Raw genomic sequence first — 25,511 nt, forward strand, 5'->3', positions numbered from 1 at the left:
TCGATAATATCATCGAGATATCAGCAGTTTTTCGAAGAAGGACGAATCTTAAAAAAATAAACAAATCGAGTTTCACTTTTCTACAAATAAATGCTTCAAAATCCTACCATTTTTCCTAAAAATTCGGATTCTACAAAAATTTCAATCTTAGTAATACAAATAACTATACATGGCGAAACTCATTCCATTTGTTCACGTAAGTTTCGCCCTCCGTGTTCCATGCCCAACAAACAGGGTGATACTTCCATTGCTAGAAAGGAAAGTCGAAACTACTTGTTTTCGTTATTTCAGATGGTTTCCGAACTTTTTACTACCAGAACCGGAAACCAGCCAATTTCACGAAAAAATGCACAAGGTGTAACTTTATTATTCCCACAGGGAGCATAGAAGTAAACAAATCGAAGAAGAACGAAACTCTTTTTTTGTTTATTTATTCAGATATAGAAAAAAAAAGTGGGAAAATTGCATACCTTTTAAAAATAAAATAATAGTTGTCGTTCACTGGACATGGATCTCATTCTCAAAACTTGCAAGCAGTTTGCTGAGATTGAAATTTATGTTCGCCTTTTTCATTAATTCTGAATCCATGAAAATGGCTTTTATTGGCACTGGATAAGACTTGTTTCGATTATGTATAACTGTATATAGTAAAGTCATTAACCTCTGGGGCCAGAAAAATTTCCTGATAATCAAACCCAGATATGCTGCGTGAATGGTATCGACCTATCGATCACACTATACCCGTCCCATCATGGAAAAAACTGGTCCTATCTAGTAAGAACTGAAAAGCTCAGATCAAAAATCTGGTTTTCCGGCAATTCTTTTACCTTTCTACAGATAAAATCAAAATGAATGGGAAAAACCTTGTTTAATCCACACCTAGTGGTGTAATGAACCCTTTCCATATGTAACTTATATTTTCAAAAACATACCTAGAAGATTCTGTCAAGATTTTTTATTTAAACTTGAATAAAATCAAAAACTTTCTCTGGGTATAAACTACCATAACTTTCTCAATCTGTAAACAGTTATGTCAAGTTAATATTAATATTTTTCTTCTTCCGTACCAGCACGTACCGATGCGTACCGATTTTGCATCATTTTGTATGACAGTTTGATACTCATTGCCCCATAATTTCGGAATGGGAGGTTGGATCTGGATAAAATTGCACAGTATCTTTTAAGACACTGAGAGCTATAATTTGAATGATTTGTGAAAATCTGTTTAACCGTTGCTGAGAAATCGAACACTATTGCCGGTGCGTTCGTCAACGAAAACCGGCAACTAGTCTCAAAGTAGATTTATATAGCCACTATTTAACAAGGTCTGCCAACTAAATTAATTTACCAGTAAATTTTATAAAAAATTGCACCTCGTTTCACCATAACTTTTTAGAAAATGCTTATGAAATCGAGAATTTTTCATTTATTCACTGTAACACCGGAACCAAAAGTCGGATCTGGATAAATTTTTCGGGGACTTTTTAAAGAATTTCAAGACCTTTCATTTGCATCTTAGTTTGAAGAAATCGGTTAAGAAAATTCCGAGAAGTCAATATAATTCCGGAACCGAAGGTCGGATAAAGATAAAATTCAATAGCGAACTATTGGACAAAAGGACCTTTCGTTTGAAACTAAGTTTGTGAAAATCGGCCACGCCATCTCTGAGAAAAGTGAGTAATATTTTTTTTTCAGTATTTGGTTTATATCACCCTGTAATTCCGGAACCGGAAGTCGGATCAGGATAAAATTTAATAGCGATATATTGGACCATAAGACCTTTCATTTGAATCTGAGTTTGTGAAAATCGGTTCAGCAATCTCTGAGAGTGACATTTTTTGTCACTGATAGAATAGAAAAGACGTCTGGTTGGAACGGTATAATATATTGGAATGAAATTAATTTACTTCATATATAATCAAAGGTTACTGAGTTCAACATCCCCCCTTAACTTTGATTTTCGAGTATTCCAAGCGACTTTCTAGCGTCCTGAAGTTTTGAAAAAGGAACTGGTTTCGTCAAGATATCGGCAAGTTGTTGATTCGAAGGAACATAGCATATCTTCACAGATTTCTTTTCCACTTGTTCTTTGATGAAATGATGCCGCAAATCTATGTGTTTTGTTCGTGCCGAATAACCGATTTCCTTCTCCGAAAGACAAATAGCGCCTCTGTTGTCACAGCAAATTGGTAGTGTTGTTTCAGCTCCGCTCAGTTCTGCCCTAAATGCGCGCCACCATAATGCTTCTTGTCCCACTGCTGCCAGAGCCATATACTCTGCTTCTGTTGTTGAGAGAGCCACTGTTGGTTGCCTTTTAGAACACCAGGCGACAGCACCACCAGCATGCGTAAACACGTATCCGGTGATAGATCGTCGTGTCTCCGAGTAATTTCCCCAGTCTGCATCGGAATACCCAAGAAACTGCTCTGTCCCAGCTCTGTTGCTGTACACAAGTTTTTTTTGTTTGGTACCTTTTAGATATCTGAGTATAGTGATTTTCACTGTCGGCTAGAAAAGATTGCGATGCGATAAGATAGCGACAAAATGCCGCAAAGATAGCGAAACTGTCAATCGCATCGATTCAACCCCTTCGAGACCACAAGCCAGAAAAAAATATTTTTTAAATTGACCGTTACAATGACTAATTTTTTATTTATTATTAAGAAAACTTCAGTCTTAATGAATTCATATTGATAATGCGTATGTGGCAGATTACGGCTACAACTTGCACGGATTTTTTAAGCGTTTTCTATTTATTCGACATAATGTACGATTCAAAAGATCCGCCTCCTTCCGTCACCGCCACCGGAACGTCAGCTTCCGTCAAAATTAGTTTAATACTTTCTTTACCGGAACGTTCACACGCTCCGTCCGTCAAGACGATCCGTGACGGTGACGTTACGTGTGAATGGCTCCATAAGAATGCATGTAATTAATGTTGACGGTGCCGGTGACGGAGATTGATTGTGACAAAAGAAGACGGATCGTCTGAATCGTACATAATGGTTATTTTGTGCTTAGTATGTTCCCTTTTCATTTATATTTTGTATTAATCGACGCCTTGGTTTTCAAAACCTCGTCCTTTATTCGATTGTGCTATTTGTCTACTCTAAAAAGTTGGTCGTCTTTGAAAAATATACATTTGTTGATGCTTTCGACGAACAATGAAATAACAATTGTCACTAAGGAATTTTACCAGTTGAAAATGCGATTGGCCTCAATCCAACAGCCGATTAATTTTTCTTTTGGCTCTAATGCTAGTTAATTTCAATACAACAGACAGCGAAGGGGTTAAAACAACTGTCTAATTTTCTGGCAGCGATGCCAGACGAAATTTTAGGCGTCTGCGTATTAGAAATGGTCCTATGTGACCTCAATATTTAGAAGTATGACGAAAAAACCAAACGAAAACCCTACAGTAATAGCAAAAGTCATTAAAATGGACGATTGTTTATAAAAATTTCCAAAATCTGAACAAAAGTCGGCTTAATTGCAAAGTCTGCTAACAAACGAAATTGCAAATTTACATACCAATCTGCAAACCTGGCATCAGTGTTTCTGACGCTCATTATTTCGCTATCCTGCGACGATTCCGTCGCATTCTATGTCCAGCTGAAAACCACTATACACGTTTAGCTGCGATCCAGTGTATTTCTGCCGGGTTGCTGCAAAAACTGCTGATTGCATTCACCGCAAACGCAATGTCCGGTCTGGTACATTGTGAACGAACTGTAATCTACCTACAAGTTCTCGAAATGGTACCTTTTCCATCATTGCGATTTCATCGGTAGACTTCGGACACATTTCCTTTGACAATTTCTGGCTAGCATCAAACGGTGTGGAAACAGGGTTACAGTCAGTCATTCTAAACCGCTCCAGCAACTTGTCAATGTATCGCTCTTGATCTAGCATAACCATTCCTTTGGTTTGTGTTAAACGCATTCCAAGGATTTGTTCCGCATAGCCTAAGTCTTTCATCTGGAATTTGGCCATCAATTGCTGCTTCAGGGCTGTTACAATTTCAAAGTCATTTGAAAACACTAGAAGATCATCCATATATACAGCTACGATGAGTATTTTGCTATCTTCAATTAGAAAATATACGCAGGTATCCAGCTTCGATCTACGTAGACCAATATTTCTAAGCACCGCATCAAGTTTTGTGTTCCAAACTCGACTTGCTTGCTTCAGTCCGTACAGAGCTTTCTTAAGACGACACACTGCCTACACCAGTATTGAACCCCTCTGGTGGCTCCATGTAAATTTCTTCATTATCCAAATCGCCTTGAAGAAAAGCTGTGACTGCGTCAAGTTGATGAATCTGCAAACCAAGCTTTGCTGCTACTGCCATAAGATAGCGAACTGTAGCATATCTGACCACGGGTGAATAAGTTTCGCCGTAATCAATTCCTTTGATCTGCGAAAATCCTTTGATCACGAGCCGTGCTTTGTATCTTTCAACTGAGCCATCCGCATTGGTCTTTATCTTATAGACCCATTTTGATTTAAGCGCCGTTCGTCCCGGTGGTAAATCTGTTACTTCCCACGTATGGTTATCCTCTAGTGACTTCATCTCTATCTCCATTGCCTGTTGCCACAGGCCTTTATCGTCGCGTTGTAGCGCCTCCGTATACGATAGCGGTTCCTCGTTAGGATTACCCTGAGACATGGAAATACTCTGAGAGACAGTACTAAAGCATTCTATTTGCGGTGGGAGCGCTACTTCTGCTGGCGAAGGTGGATCAATCACTGCTATTGTTTCAGTTTGAATATTACCTTCATTATATTCACTTGTCTGCATCTCGAACTGTAAGACTTCTGGTTCAGACTTCACTGCAGCTGATTGCACCTTGTCATCGCCTTCATTCATAGCCGACAAAGATACTTTCTTCGGATTTCATGTACCATTTCTTTCTTCTCACTTTGGGAATATGGGTCATCTCTCTAGTTCCAAATACGTGCAAGTTGGACAGGTTTGGTTTAATTCCGCTGAATCTCTCTTCTGGAGTCATACAATGGCCCTTCGTTGGTGATCGGTTAATCAGGTAGCAAGTTGTACCAACAGCCTCAGCCCAAAACGATTTTTCCAATCCTGCATCAGAAAGAATGCATCGGGCACGTTCTACTATGGTCCGGTTCATACGTTCCGCGAGACCATTTTGTTCTGGATTATGTGGCACGGTTGTTTCATGCCGTACTCCATATTGTCGCAAGTATCGTTTCATGGATTCATTGACATACTCCAAACCGTTGTCACTCCTCAGTCGCTTCAGTCGCTTACCAGTCTGAGTTTCAGCAAAGACTTGAAAATCTTTGAAGCACTCAAATACCTCACTCTTCGACCGAATGAAGTAGATGAAACATTTTCTGCTATAATCATCGATGAACGTGAGAAAATACGTATTGCCGCCTAGAGATTTCGTTTCCATTGGACCGTAAAGATCACTATGTACTAACTCCAACACATCTGTTGCTCTGGTTCCTTTGTTATTGAATGGTTGACGATGATGCTTGCCCTTCAAGCAAGAAACACAAGACGGAATCTCTGCATCGCTGAATTGCATACCGGTTACCATACTCCTAAGTTGCTTTAAACTTTGCACATTCAGATGCCACAATTTGATATCTTCCTTTGGTTTCGTCAAACAAGTAATATTCTGCTTTTTCTGACAAAGTCGATACATTCCACCTTGCTGCTTTCCAACAGCTACCAAGGCGCCACGTGGATTGAATACTTCACATCTATTTTTGGTGAATACTACGCGATGACCAAAACTGCAAATTTTATGCACCGACAGGAGATTCATAGGTAACTCAGGAATGCAAAGTACTTCGGAAACATCAAGTATTTGTGTTACACTTCCAACGTCTGCTTCGATTGTTACGTTCCCTTTGGCAACTACCGCTGTTTCCATGCTATTCGCAACTAAGACACTGTCAGTCACCTTCTGTGTATCTTTCAAGATCCGTTCTTCTCTGCACATATGTGATGACGTTCCGGAATCAATAATCCAGTCATCCGCACAACTCTTGTTATGATGTGCCATGAACGCCGCGTGCCTATCGAGCTTCTTTGAAAGCCGATGATCTGTTCGCTTCTGATCTTGTGAAACATGGATTCCCGGTTTTTGACATTCAGATGCGTAATGACCAGCTTGTTTGCACTTGTAACACTTGATGTGTGTCTTATCCGGCTTAGACGATTTATTCTTTATTTTCGACTGCCCATAAAATGCCCTACTAGAATCGCTTCCCATTGAATCGTTCGGCCACTTGACATCTTGAAGAATTTTTGCCCTGATGGTATCGGCTCGCAACTGGATTCCTGATGCTTCCAAACCCATGATCATGGGCTCATAGATTTTTGGTAGTCCCATCAGCAAAATGTTTGACATCCATCGATCGTTCACTTCAAAGCTAATTTGCGACAGTTTATGCCTCGTAGACATTAACATGTTCACATACTCCTCCACTGAAGAACAGTCCACTAGTTTCACTCCAGTCAACTGTCTGAGTAGACCAAACTCCCTGATGTATCCACTATCTTGAAATGCCGCCTTCAGACTGTCCCATGCTTCTCTGGCAGTTGCCGCATTCTGGACGAGACTGTAATTCATCGGATCAATGCTCAGACATATGGTAGCCAGCGCCCGTTCCGAGAGTTCTTCTAACGGGTTTTCTTCCTTAATAGCAGTCCACGTACCTTCCCGAATCATGATCATCTTGATCGCGAAAGCCCAGGAACTATAGTTCTCCTGACCACGTAGTCGCTCAGCCAAAGGTAGATTCATACTTCCGCCTGGCAACGACATCAGGGAACTCGTCGCTCCTTGCGCTTCTCCGTTTGGAATCGCCATACCGGAAACAGTCGAACCTTGCACCGCTTCTGAAATACTTTCATCTCTTCTTCTCACTGGAGACCGCTCAATCGGCATAAAGCTCCTGGAGAAAACTTATCTTCAATGATTTGAAAATCTTCGGTGGAAAAAAAAATTTTTTTCTTCAACTGTTTGAACCGTTTCTATGACATCACATCAGGCCCATAACCTGATAGAATAGAAAACACGTCTGGTTGGAACGGTATAATATATTGGAATGAAATTAATTTACTTCATATATAATCAAAGGTTACTGAGTTCAACAGTCACATACACACATACATACATACACTACACACACTGACATTTGCTCAGTTCGTTGAGCTGAGTTGAATAGTATATGAAATTCGACCCTCCGGGCCTCGGTTCAAAAGTCGGTTTCCACAGTGATTGTATAGCTTTTCTATATGAGAAAGGTAAAAACAAATCGTGGTGGATTAGTAGTGTTACAGACCTAACTGGGAGTCGTGAATACGAATAAAACTGGCTTCTTTCACAATTCCCGAATATCGACTTATTGACAACAAACGTATCCTACCACACAATTTTTTTGCCGATCTACATTCTCAGTAGAGGAAAACTTAGCATAGTTCTTTAAGAATATTTGAATGGTTCTAAAAAGAATCGATTTGAGGAATTTATCTAAAATTTACAACTGTTGAGTACTTTTTGCTATCATTTAGTTATCTACACCAGATCTCGAATTCTGAACCAAGATTCAGAACCTTAAACTAGTTCGAGAATGCTGGAACTGAACTCATTTTCCGAATGCAGATTCCGAACTAAATTCTAGAAATGAATTCTTAACTAGTTTAGTGCTTAAACTCTTTAAACTAAGCTTGAAGAAGACGCCGATTTTTGCCATAAAATCATCTTCTCGGATGAGGCACATTTTCATCTCGGCGGGTATGTTAATAAGCAAAATTGTCGCATCTGGGGGACGGAAAACCCGCACGTTATCATGGAGAAGCCGATGCATCCTCAGAGAGTGACGGTTTGGTGCGGATTTTGGTCTGGCGGCATCATTGGGCCATTTTTCTTTTAAAATGAGCCAGGAGCTGCCGCCACGATCAATGGCGAGCACTACCGCACCATGATTAGCGATTGGTTCTGCCCGTTACTTGAAGAGGAAGACTTGGACACCATTTGGTTCCAACAAGACGGCGCTCCGTGCCACACAGCCAACGCTACGATCGATCTTCTGCGCACAGTCTTCGAAGATCAAATTATCAGTCAAAATTCGGATGTCGTTTGGCCGCCTCGGAGCTGTGATTTGAAGCCGTTAGACTATTATCTTTAGGGGGCTGTCAAAGATAAGTGTTATGTGGACAAACCAGAGACAATTCAAGCCTTGAAGGACAACATTCGTGCAGCCATAGCTGAAATAAAGCTGCATACAATCGAAAATGTACTAAAAAACTGGACCGACCGTATGGCGTACTGCAAGCCAAGCCGAGGTAGCCATTTGAATAAAATTATGTTCCACAATTAACCGGAAGGATTGTACTTTAATATGTAAAAATAAATTTTGAAATCGGATGAACCGTTTGTGCTTTATTGCATGTTTAAAAAAAAAAGTTACATGGCGGACCCTGTATTATTTCACTGCTAGGCGCAGTACTGTCCCGATAATTTCGAAGATTTTCACGAAGGGTTAACGCAACGGACCGATCATTTTTGATAGCTACACTGTTGCGAAGAGTTCTCGGGATGTATATCAAAACTTGGTTAAACTGGATCATTTCTATTTTCAACCATATCAATGAAAAAAGGTTTACAAACGGACGCTATTCATACTTTTTTATATTTTTCTTCTGTCTTTGATATAATTAATCACGATATCACGATTACTAAATTGACCGCAAACATATCTTATGGGTCATTATTTACCAGTGGAAATCAGTGATCACGTTTCCAAAGAGTTTATCACTTCGTCTGGAATTCCGCAGGGTAGCTATTACGTAGCTAACGCAGGGTAGCTATTACGTAGTGAACGTTTCAACAATATCCTATATTGAAGTCCCGGCATGTCTTGATTCACAGCTCTTATTCGAGAAAACTGAAGAAAAATTTGCAATACTATCGCGTAAAGAATGAAAACTTCCCTATTTTTATATAAGAAATTACGCGATACAAAATAAACGAGTGAATAGGATTTAGACAAAATAGTTGATTCATTACATTGACATATTCTAAACAGTTGTTATAAAATCATTTTAAATCACCAAATAAAGGTCAACAGATTTCACGCGCGTCTTTATTTATTATTTATTATTCTTTATTATTTCCGCTTTCTTATTTTAATTACTTATTAAAACTATTAATTCCTTATATTGGTTGATCTGGGCAGCCGGCTACCAAGAAAAATATTAATTTATTATTTGAAATATTAATATCAAGTGTTTTTTACTACGTGTTCAATATTATCTCTGTTATTAACTTTGTAATATCAACGGATTTGCGCAATAGTTATAGATTATTTATTTATTTATCATTCAATTTATAATCCTGACAGACAATCAATAACATGGAAGAAGAAAACATTCCAAATTCCAAACTTTTTTTCGAAGTTAGACGGAAATTGATAGGTTGAATGAAGAGATAATTTAGTAAAATAGAGTAATCAGAAGTAAAACATTGAAAATATCTGATAACTGAAAGGAAAAAGAAACTCCTGCAATTATCACCTTTTACGACATGGAAACAGGAACCTAGTGGATCTATTCTTGGTTCAGTTTTTTTCCGCCGGATTCCACACGGCATCTAGGCTGATACTGTCCGGAGAGAGCTAATAGGTACTATCAATCTCCTAGTGGACCCCAGCCCCTGCTTGCGACTTTAAGATCTATTATTATATTCAAAACCCGTTGTAGGTTTTCGGCAATGACATTTGTTGAGCTTCGCCAAGTAATGTAAAGTAAACAGTCTGAAATTGAATCCTGACAAATGCTCCACCATTTAGCTCCCGAAGAAAAAAGAGCCATTTTATTTCGAATAATTTTTGGAAGAATTCTCTGATATTCAGGACGACGTGTGTCAAAAACAATGGTGTCCTTCTCGACGAGTAACTGACATTCAAGCAACACATCAGTTATACTGTTCCTAAATATTCTCACAATGAAGGCTGTCGCTTGTTCGTTCAACCCTTAAGTACTGCTCTGTCGCTGGGAATCCCCACTACCTAAACGGTGCTCATAGAATCGAATCGATACAACGTAGATTCCTCACAAACTGCCAAGCTACGAAAGTCGCGGGTTACTAATTGGTCTCGATACACTACAAGTTCAACGAGATGTTGCACGTACTTAACGCGTACTTAATTTTGTATATTACTAGGAATTATTATTTGTACCATATTGTGTCTATCGTATAATCAAATAAATAAATAAATAACTGCAATCCCGAATCGTCAAAACTTTGACTCTTGTCTACCCGGTCTTATTGCAATCTTTTTTTTTCCTACCAGATATACGGAACTACCACCACAGTAGGAGGTCAACAGCAGCAGCAGCAGCAACAACAACAGCAACAAAGCACAATGCAAATGAACGCGGTGCGGAAAATTAACAGTCTCTTGCAGAGCGGTGCAGTATCGGTAACCGGAATCTCCGGTAGTCAGGCACGCATGATGCCGAAAAAGCCACTCAACAACCAGCAAACAAGCGTCTCGATTACGACCACAAACAGCTACGTCTCAAAGCAGCAGAAGTGCTATGTCTGCGGTGACAACGCCGGTATCAATGCCACACTGCTGACAGAAGCTTCGACGGCCACTTCGCAGACAGAGTTCACTTCAAAGATAGCCAAAATCGTCGGCGAAGGCTACATGGTAATCATCGGCACAGACGATGTTGTGTGCAGGCGGTGCATTACAATGTTCAATCAGATGGACAAACTCGAAACAGACCTTGAACACGTGCGAAATACGCTTACAAGTTTTATTCATAAAAAATATAACATACTGGATGATGATCCGGGTATTGCGCCTCCGCCGGCGAAAATTCAGAGGCTTGGTGGCCTGGGAACGACGGCTACGACGTACAGTTTGAAAACAGTGAACGACTCTGGACAGGAGATTGCTGACGTATCCAGAAAGACCAACACGTCCGGCACCCTGTCGGATTTGACTAACAGCGGAATGGATATCGAGAGTCAGTTAACAAATATGTTCGAAAAGCCACAGCAGATTGTAACACAACAGTTACAACCACAGCAATCACAAATTCAGACTACCAATAATGGAGCAAATATCGTCAGTAGCACGGCCCAACAAGCGCCATTGACGGCAATCCGACGGAATCCAATTAAAATGTACAAGTGCATGTCCTGCGATTTCAAGACACAGGATCTGACACAATTCCAACCTCACTACGAGCAGTGCAAGGCAAACACAAACCAGCAGCTCATAACGCCTACTTCCACAGCCACGACGACCACATCCTCTGCATATCGTTGCAAATTGTGTAAGAAAATTTTCGCCTCCGTTGCTTTGCTGAAACAGCACAACGCTCAGGAACATCAAAATCCTGCACAACAGTCAACCGAAATCAAGATCGTGGAACAGCAAGGCTCGGGAGCGACGATAACGCAACTGTACGCCTGCAGCATGTGCACTTACAAGACCCCGGATAAGCTAAACTATGACGATCACCTGCGCAAGCACATCAAGCTGAAACCGTTCAAGTGTCGTGTATGTCTGATGCGATTTGAAACACGCGAACAAGCTTCAATTCATGCGAAGAATCACCAACCCGATTACTTCAAGTGCGGTATCTGTAATGTTACGTTTAACAAGCGTGAACTGCTAATGAAACATTTGGAAACTCACGAGAACGTTAAGAAACACGTCCCGGTACAGAAACACACGACAATTACAACGGTTCAGCAGCCGCCTTCCCAGCAGCAAACCCAACAGATCACCCACCAGCACCACCAATCACAGCAACAGCAGCAGCAGCAGCAGCAAACATCAGCACAGCTTCGTATCAAAAACGAAATTCCTGTGGCCGATTCGTCGACGCAAAAACTACTGCAGGCAACGATCGATGAAGCGCTACGGGATACGATCGGCGAAACGATCGATGCGAAATCGATTCAATTCCACTCCTGCAACACCTGCTCCCTGACATTCCTAAACGAGAAGCTCTACACTCAGCATATGAAGATGCACTCCGGATCGGCTGGCAGTGCCGCGGCTCCGTTGACCAGTAGTCAAACAGTTGGCGGTGGAACGACCATCACCACCAGCAAGAAGCTGGTGAGCGCGAATGCGTCCACACTGAACAACGGCGGTCAGGAGCTGCACGGCAAATTGCTCGCTCCGGGCGGTGCTCCCGGGTCCACCCTCACCACTAGCCATAGTATCTCGGATGGCGATCTGGAAAGCATATTCGAGAAGATACACTCCGACAAGAACGATATGAACCCTGGCGACAATATGGTCATCACCAGCCAGGATAATGCTACCGGTAACATCACGTACAGCATTACGTTGGCCCAACAAGGCCAGCAGGCACAGACGTATGTTCAGCAGCAGCAATCGGAGATGGCCGATAGCAAGATGGTAGGACTACGAATCCATCATTTTATTTGGCTGTAAACTCGAATCATACTTATGCGTATTTTTTTTCGTTACAGTTAACTCAAAATCAAATAAAACAGCCACAGACTGCTGTCAGTATTGACATGCCAACGCTCGATCAGGGTGATGAGCAGCAACAACAACAGCAGGGTCAGCTTCCTCCCAAGCAGGAAACGATGAACATGCCCGTTAGCATGCCCAGCCTCGACGATGATGGCGAACAGTCGCAAAATAGTCAAAACTCGAATGCGGAAGGTGCGGTCCACATGGAACTCGAGGGTATGCAAGACGCCGATGGTCAGCAGATTAAGTTCATTCTTAACGAGAACGGGCAGATATTGCAACTGGATAACCACATACTGACCACGGATGCGGACGGAAATCAGATTCTGGTTCAGGGTACGGACAGCGAACAGATTCAGCAGCTCCTGCAGAGTGTTGGAGTGGTAATGCAAAGCGGCGAAGGTTTGGGAGAAGGTGAAACGTTACAGATGATCGGTGGTGACGGTCAGACAGGGCAGATGATTCTGGTGCAAGGCGCTGATGGACAGGAACAGTTAATTGATGCTTCGTTGCTGAATGCCGATGGAAACATTGTTATTCAACAGTCCCAAGAAGGTGAACTTAATGCCGAAGGGACACATATAACCACTGAAGATGGTCTGCAGATTCCAGTGTCTGTGGCATTCACCACCTCGGGTGAGGTGGACCAGGAAGGTAATTTAACTGTCTCCATGGCGGGTGGGGAAGGCGGCGAACAGCAGATACAGTTACATCTTCAACATGCAGGTAATGAAGGCGACGAACAGCACCAATTGGACGGATCCGAGGGTCAACAGGCTATCCTCACCGAAGGTGGTCACATCATTCTTCACACTCAGGAGCAGGTCGATGAGCAACAGAAACAGGATGAAGAAAGTAGTGCTCAGAACGCATCAAGTGGCGGGGCGGATACAAACGCCACCGGTAGTGGATCTGCGGCTGGCAATGGTAGCAGTACAAATGCAACAGCCGCCGGTGCCGACGAGCAGGGCATGTTTAACTTTGATGAACTCATTCAGCCTCAGGTTGTTATCAAACAGCAGGTAAGGCGAGATTGACCCTAAGACCAAAATTCGACCAACGCAACCACATTTTATGTTTGTTTGGTTTTGTTGTGTAAAAAGTTGGAAACTGCTTCAGACATGTACGCGCTGAGCACCTCGTTTGTTCCGCTCTCCCTTTTATTATTTTGATCACTAATTTAATTTGGTAGTAGCAGCAACCCGTAGATTATTACGTGTAACCCTACATTTTGCAGTAAGAATCCATTTTGTCATTAGAAGAAATCAACCCAGTTTCTCAATCCACTGTATGGATGCACTTCCACAGGCTCAAACGCGACACCCGCACTATTCGCACGCTAATTATCGTGAGAGGTCCTTGTTACAACATAATAACAAGTAATAAGTTTACTTTTGTTTAAACAAAATACACCGAACGGAGACAAGATACAAAATAAATATTATTAATTATAACATTAATGATAACAATTAGGAAGCAACTAGTTTTTTCTTAGAAATTAAAGCCACTACAAAACTGCAGAAGACAAACGAGTCTAATGAATTTGGTGTAATATTTGAAATGTTTTCCCAATAAAGATTTCAAAAAATACACCGCAAAAGTGTCTGTCTTTTGTGTACTTTTGATAATATCAATAATTCATCTGTAGTACGTTAAAAGTTTTACACAAACACATGTACCTATCCGAACAATCCATCATCCTGTTCGCATGCTTCATTTAGTCTTCCGTTATATGTTCTTTGAAAACTTATTCTCACTAGATTCAGTTAACAATTACTAATAAAAAAAATAACAAGAATTTATTTCGATCGATCGAGGTTCAATAATGACGTATTGCACTCTAATATTGATCTACAGTACTATCCGCCGATGGTTTTCGACACGCTGCACCTTCATTAGTCTTGGATTTAATAATTGCTAGAGTTGATTGTTCTACCATTTTCGTATATATCATATACTGCCGTTCTACGCATAATTGTCTCATATTCTGTGGGTTTCCCAATATAAATCGAACAATTATGCGAAGAACGGCAGTTTAAGACTTAATCTATTTTTCAATCACTTATATTACGTGACTCAAGATCATTAGGTAAACGGAGCCAGTTTATCATGTAACGTTTTATATTAAAATAAAATCAACGACGTATATTTTACTGGATCTTGATATCCTGTTTTTCTCGGAGGAAAAAAAATGAAAAATTGACTGTTGAACGGTAATTTCGTCAAAAGCCGTCTCGCCGAAAGGGTCATTTCATAGAATGCTATTCTACCGAAAGGGTCATTTCTCCGAATCGTACACTCTTGATATCGTGATTGGAATTAATTCGTTGATATCGTGATTGGAATTAATTAAAACTAAAGGCAAATAAAATATGATAACGCTTACGCCCGTTTTGTTGACCTACAATCGTACTTCTGAAATATCTCACATTGAAAAAAGGATGAATTCATTTCCCCGTGTTTACTTCAAGAAGACTACTCTATTGATCGTACTGTCTATGATCCTCAGAACGGAAGTTTCAACAAAACATGTTCACCCCGATTCTGAATTTCGTTCGAATCGGATTATTTCGATCGAATACAAAATATTGCATTCTGTATCTCGATCGAATAACAGACTGCAAATTTTCACATTCGATCGAAGTAATCCGATTCGATCGAAATACAGAATAGGAGTGGTTGATTTTATTAGCTACTAAGCACCAAAGCATTTGCAATTGTTTGCGGTATTTTTCGTAACTGATTGCAATAGAAAAAAAAACTTTTTTAATCCACCTAGTGGTGTAATGATGCCTTTTTCATATCAATGATACTATCATATCTAATACTGGGTATTCCTCAAAAAAAATATCCATTCTTGGAAAAATAACCCGAATCGGTTTGTTTGGTCGTCTATGGATAATGACTACCGGTTGGAGTAACTTTGATGTCGATTAAGATTTTTTTTACGGTTTTCGTTTCGCCCTTTTAAGTGATGGGATTTACACTATAATTTCGGAACGGTCAGTAAGGGCGAAACGAAAACTTTTGTTAATATAATTTCTTTGCATATTTTACCTCATAACGCCGGAACCGGAAGTCAGATCCAAACAAAATTCAGGACCTTTGTATGGGATTAAAAGGCCTTTCATTTTCAAAAGTCAAAAAACGTCACATACTACATGGAATGAGAAGTCCAGGGCCTAACAGAAAAAGGTCGATTTTGTGCCGTGAAAAAAAAAGATTTGTCAAGGTCTTCAAAATAGGCTTCCGTTTCTGAATTCGACGAAAATTTCATTCCCTGGAAAAACCTTTTCAGGTTTGGAAATGATGCGGGGGGATGGTGGACCAAATTCAAAAGAGCTGTCGATTTTGACCTTCTTTGATTTTCTTCTTTGAGAGCTGAAATTGGTTTTTGAGAGTTTGGAAAAAAAATCTTACTTTACCTAACAGCTATAGGCCTGGGGTGTCCTTTGCTGTATCAAGCATACGTCTCCACATAACTCGGTCCATGGCTGCTCGTCGCCAGCCACTCAAGGCACGGATGCTTCTGAGATCACCCTTCACTTGATCGATCCACCTTGCTCGCTGCGCTCCTCTTCTTCTTGTACCAGTCGGATTAGATTCAAGAACCATTTTCACTGGGCTGTCGTCCGACATCCTTATGACATGCCCAGCCCATCGTAGACGTCCGATTTTAGCTGTCCGTACGATAGGTGGTTCTCCTAGCAGCTGTTGCAATTCGTGATTCATACGCCGTCTCCACATTCCGTCTTCCATCTGCACTCCGCCATAGATGGTCCTCAGTACCTTTCTTTCGAAAACACTGAGGGCGCGTTGGTCCGCTGCCAACATAGTCCAGGTCTCGTGAAAATAGAGAAAAACCGGTCTAATAAGCGTTTTGTAGATGGTCAATTTCGTGCGGTGGCCTACTTTTCTCGATCGAAGGGTTTTTCTGAGTCCAAAGTGAGCCCAAATACACGAACTCGTCAACCACTTCGATATCGTCACCGTTTATCAATATTCGTGGTGGAAGCCGTAGTGTTTCTTCTTTAGAGCCCCTTCCTCTCATGTATTTTGTTTTTGACGCATTTATGGCCAGTCCGATACGCCTAGCTTCAGCTTTCAGTCCGATGTAGGTTTCCGTCATCTTCTCAAGGTTACGTCAGCCAAAAAGTTGTACGGACTTTCGGAAGATCGTGCCACTCGTGTCGATCCTCGCTCTTCGAATCACATCTTCCAGGGCAATATTGAACAAGATACAAGAAATTCGAAGGGACTCGAGAGCGTCCCAGATACTCGGACGTAGCACATCACTCTATCCATCGTTGCTTTGACCAATCTCGTCAGTTTATCCAGGAAACCGTATTCGTGCATTATCTGCCATAGCTGTTCTCGATCGATTGTCGTATGTCGCTTTGAAGTCAATGAATAGGTGATGCGTGGGTACGTTGTATTCACGACACTTCTGGAGTACTTGTCTTATCGCGAATATGTGATCCGTAGTGGCGCGAGCTCCAGTAAATCCCGCTTGGTACGGCCCTACGAATTCCTTAGCTATTGGTGATAGACGACGGCAAAGGATTTGGAAGAGTACCTTGTAGGCGGCGTTCAGCAATGTGATTGCGCGGTAATTGCAACAGTCTAGCTTATCATCCTTTTTGTAGACGGGACATACCACTCCATCCATCCATTCTTGCGGTAGAATCTCCTCCACCCAAATCCTAGAAATCATCCAGTGCAGCGCTCTAACCAGTGCCTCTTCTCTATGTTTGAGCAGCTCGCCTAGCAACTGGTCATTGTCCGCAGCTTTATTGCTCCTCAGCTTGCCGATCTCCTCACTTATCTCCGACAGATCAGGTGCTGGGAATCTGTCGTCGGCTGAGCGTGCACCCAGATTGATTCCTGTACCGTTCTCTGGATCTTGTGCTTCGCCATTTAGATGTTCGTCGTAGTACTGCTTCCACCTGTCGATCACCTCATGTTCGTTCGTGAGAAGGTTACCACTGGTATCTCTGCACATTTCGGCCTGTGGTGTGTAGCCTCTACGTGAGCGGTTCACCTTCTCATAGAACTTCCGTGTGCCATTTGCGCGGTACAGCTGTTCCATCGCTTCGCGATCTTGGTCTTCCTGGTAGCGCTTTTTCTTCCGGAAAACCGTGTTCTGTCTGTTCCGCGCCTGTCTGTATCGTTCCTCGTTCGCTCTAGTGTGGTGTTGCAGCATCCTCGTCCTTGCTGCATTCTTCTCTTCAACCAACTGCTGACATTCGCCGTCAAACCAGTCATTTCCTCGATTCGATAACCTAGAACGGTTGCAGCAGTGCTACTCATGGCGGACCTTATGTTCCTCCAGCCGTCTTCAAGAGTGGCCGCGCCAAGCTGCTCTTCCGTTGGTAGCACTAGCTCCAGTTGTTGCGCGTATTCCTCTGCAGTACGAATGTACTCGAGATTGAGCTGCTCGAGATTGAGTCCCGGCGTTCCTGTGCGACGAGTATTGTGCACCGTCGATAGTTTTGAGCTCATACAAACCGCGACAAGGTAGTGGTCAGAATCAATATTGGCACTGCGGTAAGTGCGGGCATTGATGACGTCGGAGAAGAATCGCCCGTCGATGAGAATGTGGTCGATTTGATTTTCCGTATGTTGATCAGGTGATCTCCAGGTGGCTTTGTGGATATCTTTGCGGGGGAAGAAGGTGCTGATTTGTTCAGTGAATCTATGATCAATTTCAACTTTCGATTTCAGTAGGATCACTAGAATGCAGATAATGATGTCGACAAGAAATCAAATTTAGATCATCTCAGTCGGTTGAGGCATAGATTGTTGTTTTTTCCAGAGCGACAAGTGACTGTTTTGAAAGAAAAGAATATCATATATGTTGTAAGATGGAATCGGTTTTACGGGAAGAGAATTCGTCCTTGTTCGTTCATTTTGAGGCTTATAGTTATTTTTTTCACTAGACTATACTAGGCTAAAATAGTATTGGAATGCACTAGACATGAACAATCCGTTTGCTAACAGTTCAAAAGATCTAGTTCTCATCGAAGAGTAAGTGAACTGGAGTTCTTTATTGAAGAATGATAGTTCTCTATTTTTCTCAATAGATATAAAAGTAATCGATTTTTTTTGGGAATGTATACAAATTAGTTGCGTCTTCCGGAACGTTTTCTGGTTCGAGGTAAAACTATTAAGTTTTGAGCGGTTTTTTGAAATGAGCATTATTGGAAAAAGTATGAAGTCTGAATAAAATGTGTTGATTTTTGAACAAAATTGAGTTTTTATCTTGAATACGAATAACATTAGTGGCGAAGTAATAGACAAAATAAAGATGGAATACATTGAGCTGGGATGTACTGTCAGTTCAGAAGATGAGCGTTTGGACAAATTGTGGATGAAATTTTTATACGTAGTTCCAAGGACTACTGTAATCTTAAATTTTCTATCAAGCAAATCGTCATACTCTCGAACAAAAACCTATTGAAATTCTTGTGGCTCAGCGTATTGTTGATAATGCTATACTGAATGAGGTATTTAACAAACCAGCACTCATAATCATATAATCGATACAAGGAGGCTGTCGAATCGAAGAAACAGTTTCTAATCACGATCAGAACTGTTGTTTTCACTCCTCACCCTTCTTCACAACCGAAAGTCGGATCAGGACAAGGGGAGGACGCTTAGAACAATGTGCCAATCACACAGTAACACAATGCGTTGGTGCATTTATCAATATTGGCACTTTTGTTTTCATACAGTTGCACAGTTGAGGCACACAAAGGGCTCAGTTTTGACAAGTAGCTGGTTCATGGGGCACACAATGGCACACTTAGACTCACTGTTTTTTTAGAGGCACAACATTGTTTGTGTTAAACGACTCTCCCCTTGCATCAGGATGAAATTCGTATCGGACCACAAGAAAATCGGTTCAACCATCTCTGAGAAAATAAAGTGCTCAAAAATGTTACATACCTACATACACACATGCAGACATTTTCTGATCTTGACGAACTGATTCGAATGGTCTAGACACTCAGTTTTTCGGGTATTGGTTCGAAAATCGGGTTTCACAGTGATTGTACGACCTCTCTACATGAGAAAGCCAAGAAAGACTTTTGGCCACTGTTATTGAAACTCATCATAATGAATATTCTCTATTTATAAATCCCGAAAAATACTGCATTTCTCAACTCGCGATGTTCTTTTGGACATGGGATTTCTATTGAAAGCTTGAATAAGTGAAATATTTGAAAAAATACTGAATATAGACGATTTGGGCCTGTTCTAAAACCCGGAATTTTTTATCTTGCGCACCGGGAAATTGAAATCGCGGCAATTAATTTGCCACCCTGCATTTTGTGTACTCGACGAACTGAGTCGAATGGTATATGGAACTCGGTTCATAAATCGGTTTTCACAGTGATTTCGGCGAATTGATCGACTCGGCGAAACAACTTCCAACGAAATGGCTTTCGGCGAAATCACCCGCTGCCTACGTTAAACGTTAAAACTACGTCAAAAACATCGTTTTGTGACTGTTTAGTCAATTTATCATCTTCAGTACTGTTCGAGTTGTTGGAATCCATCCGAAATTTTGCATTATGCATCTCGATCGAGTTTGAGTTTTCCATACAAAAGTATCACTCAATCGGATTATAGAATGGAAATTTTCACATTCGTTCGAAATAATCCGATTCGATCGAAATGCAGAATAGGGGCGAATGTCTAATTTTTCCTGTTTTTTATTAGGGATTCCCCAAATAGATACATCTGTTTCGTACACATACGATCTCTTTTTTCCACTCTTCAATATGTGTGTTTGCATTCAACTAAACTCTTTTACAAAACAAGAATCAGTACCGAACCTACTTGCACTTCGTGTGGTTCGTTAATGCCGGAGAAAAGGTTGTCTATGCACATGTGCCGATTTGTTTTATGCGCCGTTCGCTTTGCACGCTTGCGATTTCTTCGCATTCGAGGAAAAAACAGGATGACCTTGGTCATGGAGTGCTGGATGATCGTAATCAGGGGTGGAATCATGTAAGGTGATAAGTGACTATCACCTTCTGGTGATAAAGAGGTGATCACCAGAATGTTTGGAATCACCGAAGGTGATCACTTTTACTATCACCGTCACCGGTGATTGAGCCAACTTCACTCCATTTATCACCTGTCAAGAAACGTCAATTTTTCTGGAGTAAAATATAAATGTGACGTATACCGTTGATATTAGGAGGAGTAACATATGAAAGTGGCGTATACCCAAATAATATTTTAAAATCTAAATTTTTATTCCTATAGTTTTCAATCATTTTCATTAATTCGAGTCATGTTTATCAATGATGATTTGTATGGATCGAAGAATAACGTTGAAAAAAGTTGCCTCGCGAGTATGACTAACTGTGCAATTCACTTGTTGGTTTAATTTAGTGCCGATTTTTATTTTTCAATGGAAATCAATGTCACAGTCAGTTCTTTGGGATAAATTTGCTAGCTTTGAAATGACACGAATTGTTAGATCTTCTTGATGTTTCACAACTGATGGCATTCCTCTCGAATGAGATAGATCCGTTAAATAATTTTGTGTATAGTTTTCATTCACTTTACGATTATGGCATTTCACAGAGCATTCGAATGCTAGTTCTATTTTAGAAATTTTACCCACCGGCACTACAAATATCCACTATGATTAGCAGCATCTAATTGTCCAAAAATATTGATTCAACTCACAAGAAGAAAATTAAGAACGCAATTTAATCTTTTTTACTCGTTCAGTTGAACGAGACTGATATGTCGCTCACTACTAAGTCACGACCATCTAATTCTACTGAAAATGTTAGCAGATTTTTTATGTTGTTACGTTATGTGCAACAGGAGATGTCTACATTCATAAACTTATCACTTTTCCAGAAAGCAATTTATCTTTGACTCTACGAATACCCCAATAATAGTTACAACATAAATGAATTGATTTAATTTATAAATACTACCGTTCATTCTATGAATTCTTTAAACTATACAAACTAAGTTACATTTTGGTATTTAATTTTGACACAATATCAGTACGAATTTTATAAAAAAATAATAATCTCCGACCAATTTTGGTAGGTTAGTGGCTTAAAATTCACCTAACGGACAATAATTTATAAAGCCACTTCTCAAAAAATCAAATCACTACTAAAAGTGATAACTAAATTGCTATCACCTCCATTATGACATGAAGGTGATTAAATCGTGGTGACTATCACCTTACGTAATTCCAACATTTGATAGTGATGTTAGCCTTTCAGCAGTGGTGACAGAACTTGGTGATTATCACCTTACATGATTCCAAATTTTCAAAAGTGATAATCACTTGGTGATAATCACCTTACATGATTCCACCCCAGTACTTGCCACCACCAACACATTAAACGGTCCAGGGCATCCAACATGCTCAAAGAATTATTTTTGAAGAAATGCTTCGCATAGATACTAGTAAGTTTAAATGGTACACAAAAACCTGCCGCCTAAACGTTCCAAACAAATTTAAGTTGTGATATTGACAATAGTTTTGTGGTCCTACGCGATCAGTTCTAACAATCCCATTCCATGTACACTCAGAAAAATAAGATGGTAACAGCTACCATATGAGAGGTTAGTTTAACCATACGAGAATAGTGATTTTCAGCACACAATAAAATCAGATAATGTTAACAATATGCAAGCTCACTTTTACTATGAATGGTTTTGACTCTAGAATAGTAATATTGAACTGTATATCGTATGAATAACTACAAAAATTGAAATGTTTAGCATAACCATGAAAGAATTTTATTTTTACATTGTACTTATTGTGGCACTAGTTAATGCCATGGTATTTTTTACATTTCACTTCTGGTTCTTTCGGAACACGGAATTATGGTTAATTTGACAATGGTTAAGATCATTCGAACTTGCAAAAATATTCAAAAGTTATATAAATTGAAATTTTGGTACAAAAAAAACGGGAAGACATTAAAACCTGCTTTATTTTTCTAATACATTTTTCATTGATTTAACATTATATATAAACATTTTTCAAAATTTATTTATAGTATTTCTGATTCTGAGCCATTTTTTTCAGCAATGAAACGAACGACTTCTGGCAATTGATTTTGTTTTTGAATATTCGTTACTTTCAACTTTTCTGTGATGATAAATTTACCTTCACTAGCTTGTTTTTTGAACGCTTGTAGGCAATTTCTTGGGGAATAATACTGTTCCTATAAAAGTGTAGAAAAAACGTGAACTTAACTTAACGGAAAACTCAGCAAATTTTTCGGATATTGTTTCCGAAAAAGCTTCCATATGCGCTAGAGATATTCATGTGACAGAAGCGTTGATTGACAATTTGTTAAAAGGAAATACATAGTCGGTTGAAAACCACCATACGACAATGTTCGTTCTACATAAATTATGTTCATATGAACAATATGTATATTGCTTTCAAACTTGACAATCTCTATCCAACTATATGTTTATTTATAGTAACATTATTATGTTCTGAAGAAGAACTTACTCACATGGTAGTCATAACTATATCACTTCTCAACTTTATTATGACCGAAAGCTCAATTTCACCTTACTTGTAATTGTCATTGGGACTTTTTCGTTCTTATTTTAATGATTGTCAGAATTACCACACCAGAAAAGTCATAAAGACAAATAGTATAGTCATGTAGTAGATTTTTGTTCTAGTGCTTATTACAATACAGATGGTAAATAATCTGATATCATGGTCGTTGCTATTATTTGAGTGCATAGTTGAAATGAGTATGAGGAACAAGTTGCGGTTACTGTAATATTTTTCTGAGTGTACACTGATAAAAATTTGTACGATCGATTCATATGTAAATAACACTTCAATTTAATGTGCTTTTTCATGTGCAAATTCACTAAGAAGCAAGGTGAGATTACTTTTCACTTAGCTTTGATGTGTTTTTCTTTTCGATGTGATGTGTTTTGCTATTGAATCGAACTACATGTGTTAAGCACTTCATTTTCTGGTGGAAATGAGTGCAGTACAAATGTACGTGCAAAACACTTCGATTCGGTCAACTGCGTTTCAATTGAAATCTATATAAAAACAATGCGATATTCATATGAAATTCATATAGAATCTAGAGGTAACGATAAATCTTCTCATTTTGATGTGCAGTTCAGATAAATGTAACATGATTTCCACTAAATATCAACAGGCTTTACATTCCTTTTATGAGTTAAGTGTATGTTTTAATGAATTTCATGTGTTCTACAAGTAGTGATAGTTCAAATGCTAGCGTGCAAATTAATTTCAGTGTAGTTTTTTCGTTGTAAATTTTGTTAATCTGTTTCACGTGGGTTTCCTGCTAATCAAAATAGCTTTCTTTTCATATATAATTTTGCAGATATGAAATGCGGTATTTTTTGCTTTGTTCACCAAACAAAATTTAGCTAAAGATTCGCAACAAAAGTTGCGTGACAATACACGAAAACAAGATCGTAAAACCAACTTCATACAGATACTTTTTCATCAAAAAACATAAATATACCTAAAATAATAAACATTAGCAATGGTTATGCTAATTTTTTTTTTGCAGTCTGCCAAATAAAATGGAACGTTCGGCGAAGGAATCCACCGATTATTGAAAGATCTGTCTCTCATAGGTACTTCACGAAAGATCAACGAAGTTTACTTGACGCAAAATACGATAGCTGCGGATTTCGTGGTTTCGATATCAAGATTCTGAAACTGCAAAACCTACCAATTTCAAATATAATATGTTAACACATTTGATAACTGAACACTGTAAATAGACATTTGTATATCATCGGTAAAGTTATTTCATAGAGCGAAAATAATAACTAAGTATTGTAAAGTGGTTCGGAAGTTTAATTTAAAAGGAACGATCTGTCCAAGAGGTTTAGATCTAAAATATTTCAAATCGTGTGGACAAAACCCATTCTTTTTGCTAAGCTAGTTTTCGCAATTTCTATAGTACTAGGTTTGAATATGTTTTGAGTTTTAGGAATGCAAAATTATGCTTGAGAAATAAAAACAGCTGCTCCGGGAATTTGTCTTAGCAACTGGTATCTATCTTCCTAATGATAAGTTTATTCCTGGAGATAGGAATAATGATAATACTTAGATAAGTGATATGAATAATTTTGTTTTTAGAAATTCTAATTTCAAGATAATAAAGAATAAATTATTATTTCAGCATCAGAATAATATTCAAATAAACGTTGATTCGAAGTAGAAGATTTTCAACATGGACTCATTTTTGTTTTAAATTAAATATCACATGACCTTCTGACGTTTAGAAAATACCCTGAAATATTGAGAAAGTCTGTCGTACAATACTGCTATCGTGATGAACCAATATTGAATGTAAGCAAAGCCTTGGTATTACATTCCTGTAGTGGAATTTGACCTTCTGTTTCAACAGACTTCGCAGCCGATACAGAGTGTACAGAACCATTGCATGGCTAGTGCTACGATTCTACTGACACTACGAATCCTTCCAGGTCGGGGCTCGAACATACGACTACTGGTTTGCTAGACCAGTGCCCTATGCATTGAACCGCCAACCCGGGACATAATTTTACGAACGAATCATAAGCGACATACTCAGCAATTTGTCCAGCTAGCGCGCAAAAGTAGCAGCACTGCACACCTATACATTTAACATTATATGTAAGTTGTGCGCTGACTTTACTGAACCAAAGGCCAGAGATGCCAGATAAAAATTTCAAATGTCTTCAGACAGAGTTGGAAAATTCTTGATACCCGAAAAAAAATTCTGCAGTCAGCAACTATGTCTTGCTGGTAGCAATTTCTCTATGAAGTATGATACGCTAAGCTGACTTGGCGAGCAAAAAAAAAAATTCCGGCAATTTCAAAAATCTGTAAATTCTGACGAAAGTCTGCGAAAACCTCGATTTTCAAGAGTCTGCACAACAAAAAATGTCTGCAGCACTATGTACGAAGCCTGCAGATTTACAGACAAATC

General features: G+C 39.6%; 1 protein-coding gene across 10 annotated transcripts in view; it reads left to right on the forward strand.

The window, feature by feature from the left end:
* Positions 1-24,730, forward strand: part of LOC131434034 (putative uncharacterized protein DDB_G0271606) — a 30,146-nt gene extending 5,416 nt beyond the window's left edge. For 8 of the 10 annotated variants that reach the window (XM_058600656.1, XM_058600657.1, XM_058600658.1 and 5 more), the window contains 3 exons: positions 10,345-12,441; positions 12,516-13,544; positions 13,831-24,091. In XM_058600656.1, coding sequence (XP_058456639.1) covers positions 10,345-12,441; positions 12,516-13,544; positions 13,831-13,905 — 3,201 coding nt within the window. In that variant the 3' untranslated portion in view covers positions 13,906-24,091. The other 2 variants (XM_058600660.1, XM_058600659.1) reach the window with 2 other exon arrangements.
* The last annotated feature ends 781 nt before the right edge of the window (positions 24,731-25,511 follow it).

The sequence above is a fragment of the Malaya genurostris genome, chromosome 3, assembly GCF_030247185.1.
Source record: "Malaya genurostris strain Urasoe2022 chromosome 3, Malgen_1.1, whole genome shotgun sequence".
Lineage (NCBI taxonomy): Eukaryota > Metazoa > Arthropoda > Insecta > Diptera > Culicidae > Malaya > Malaya genurostris.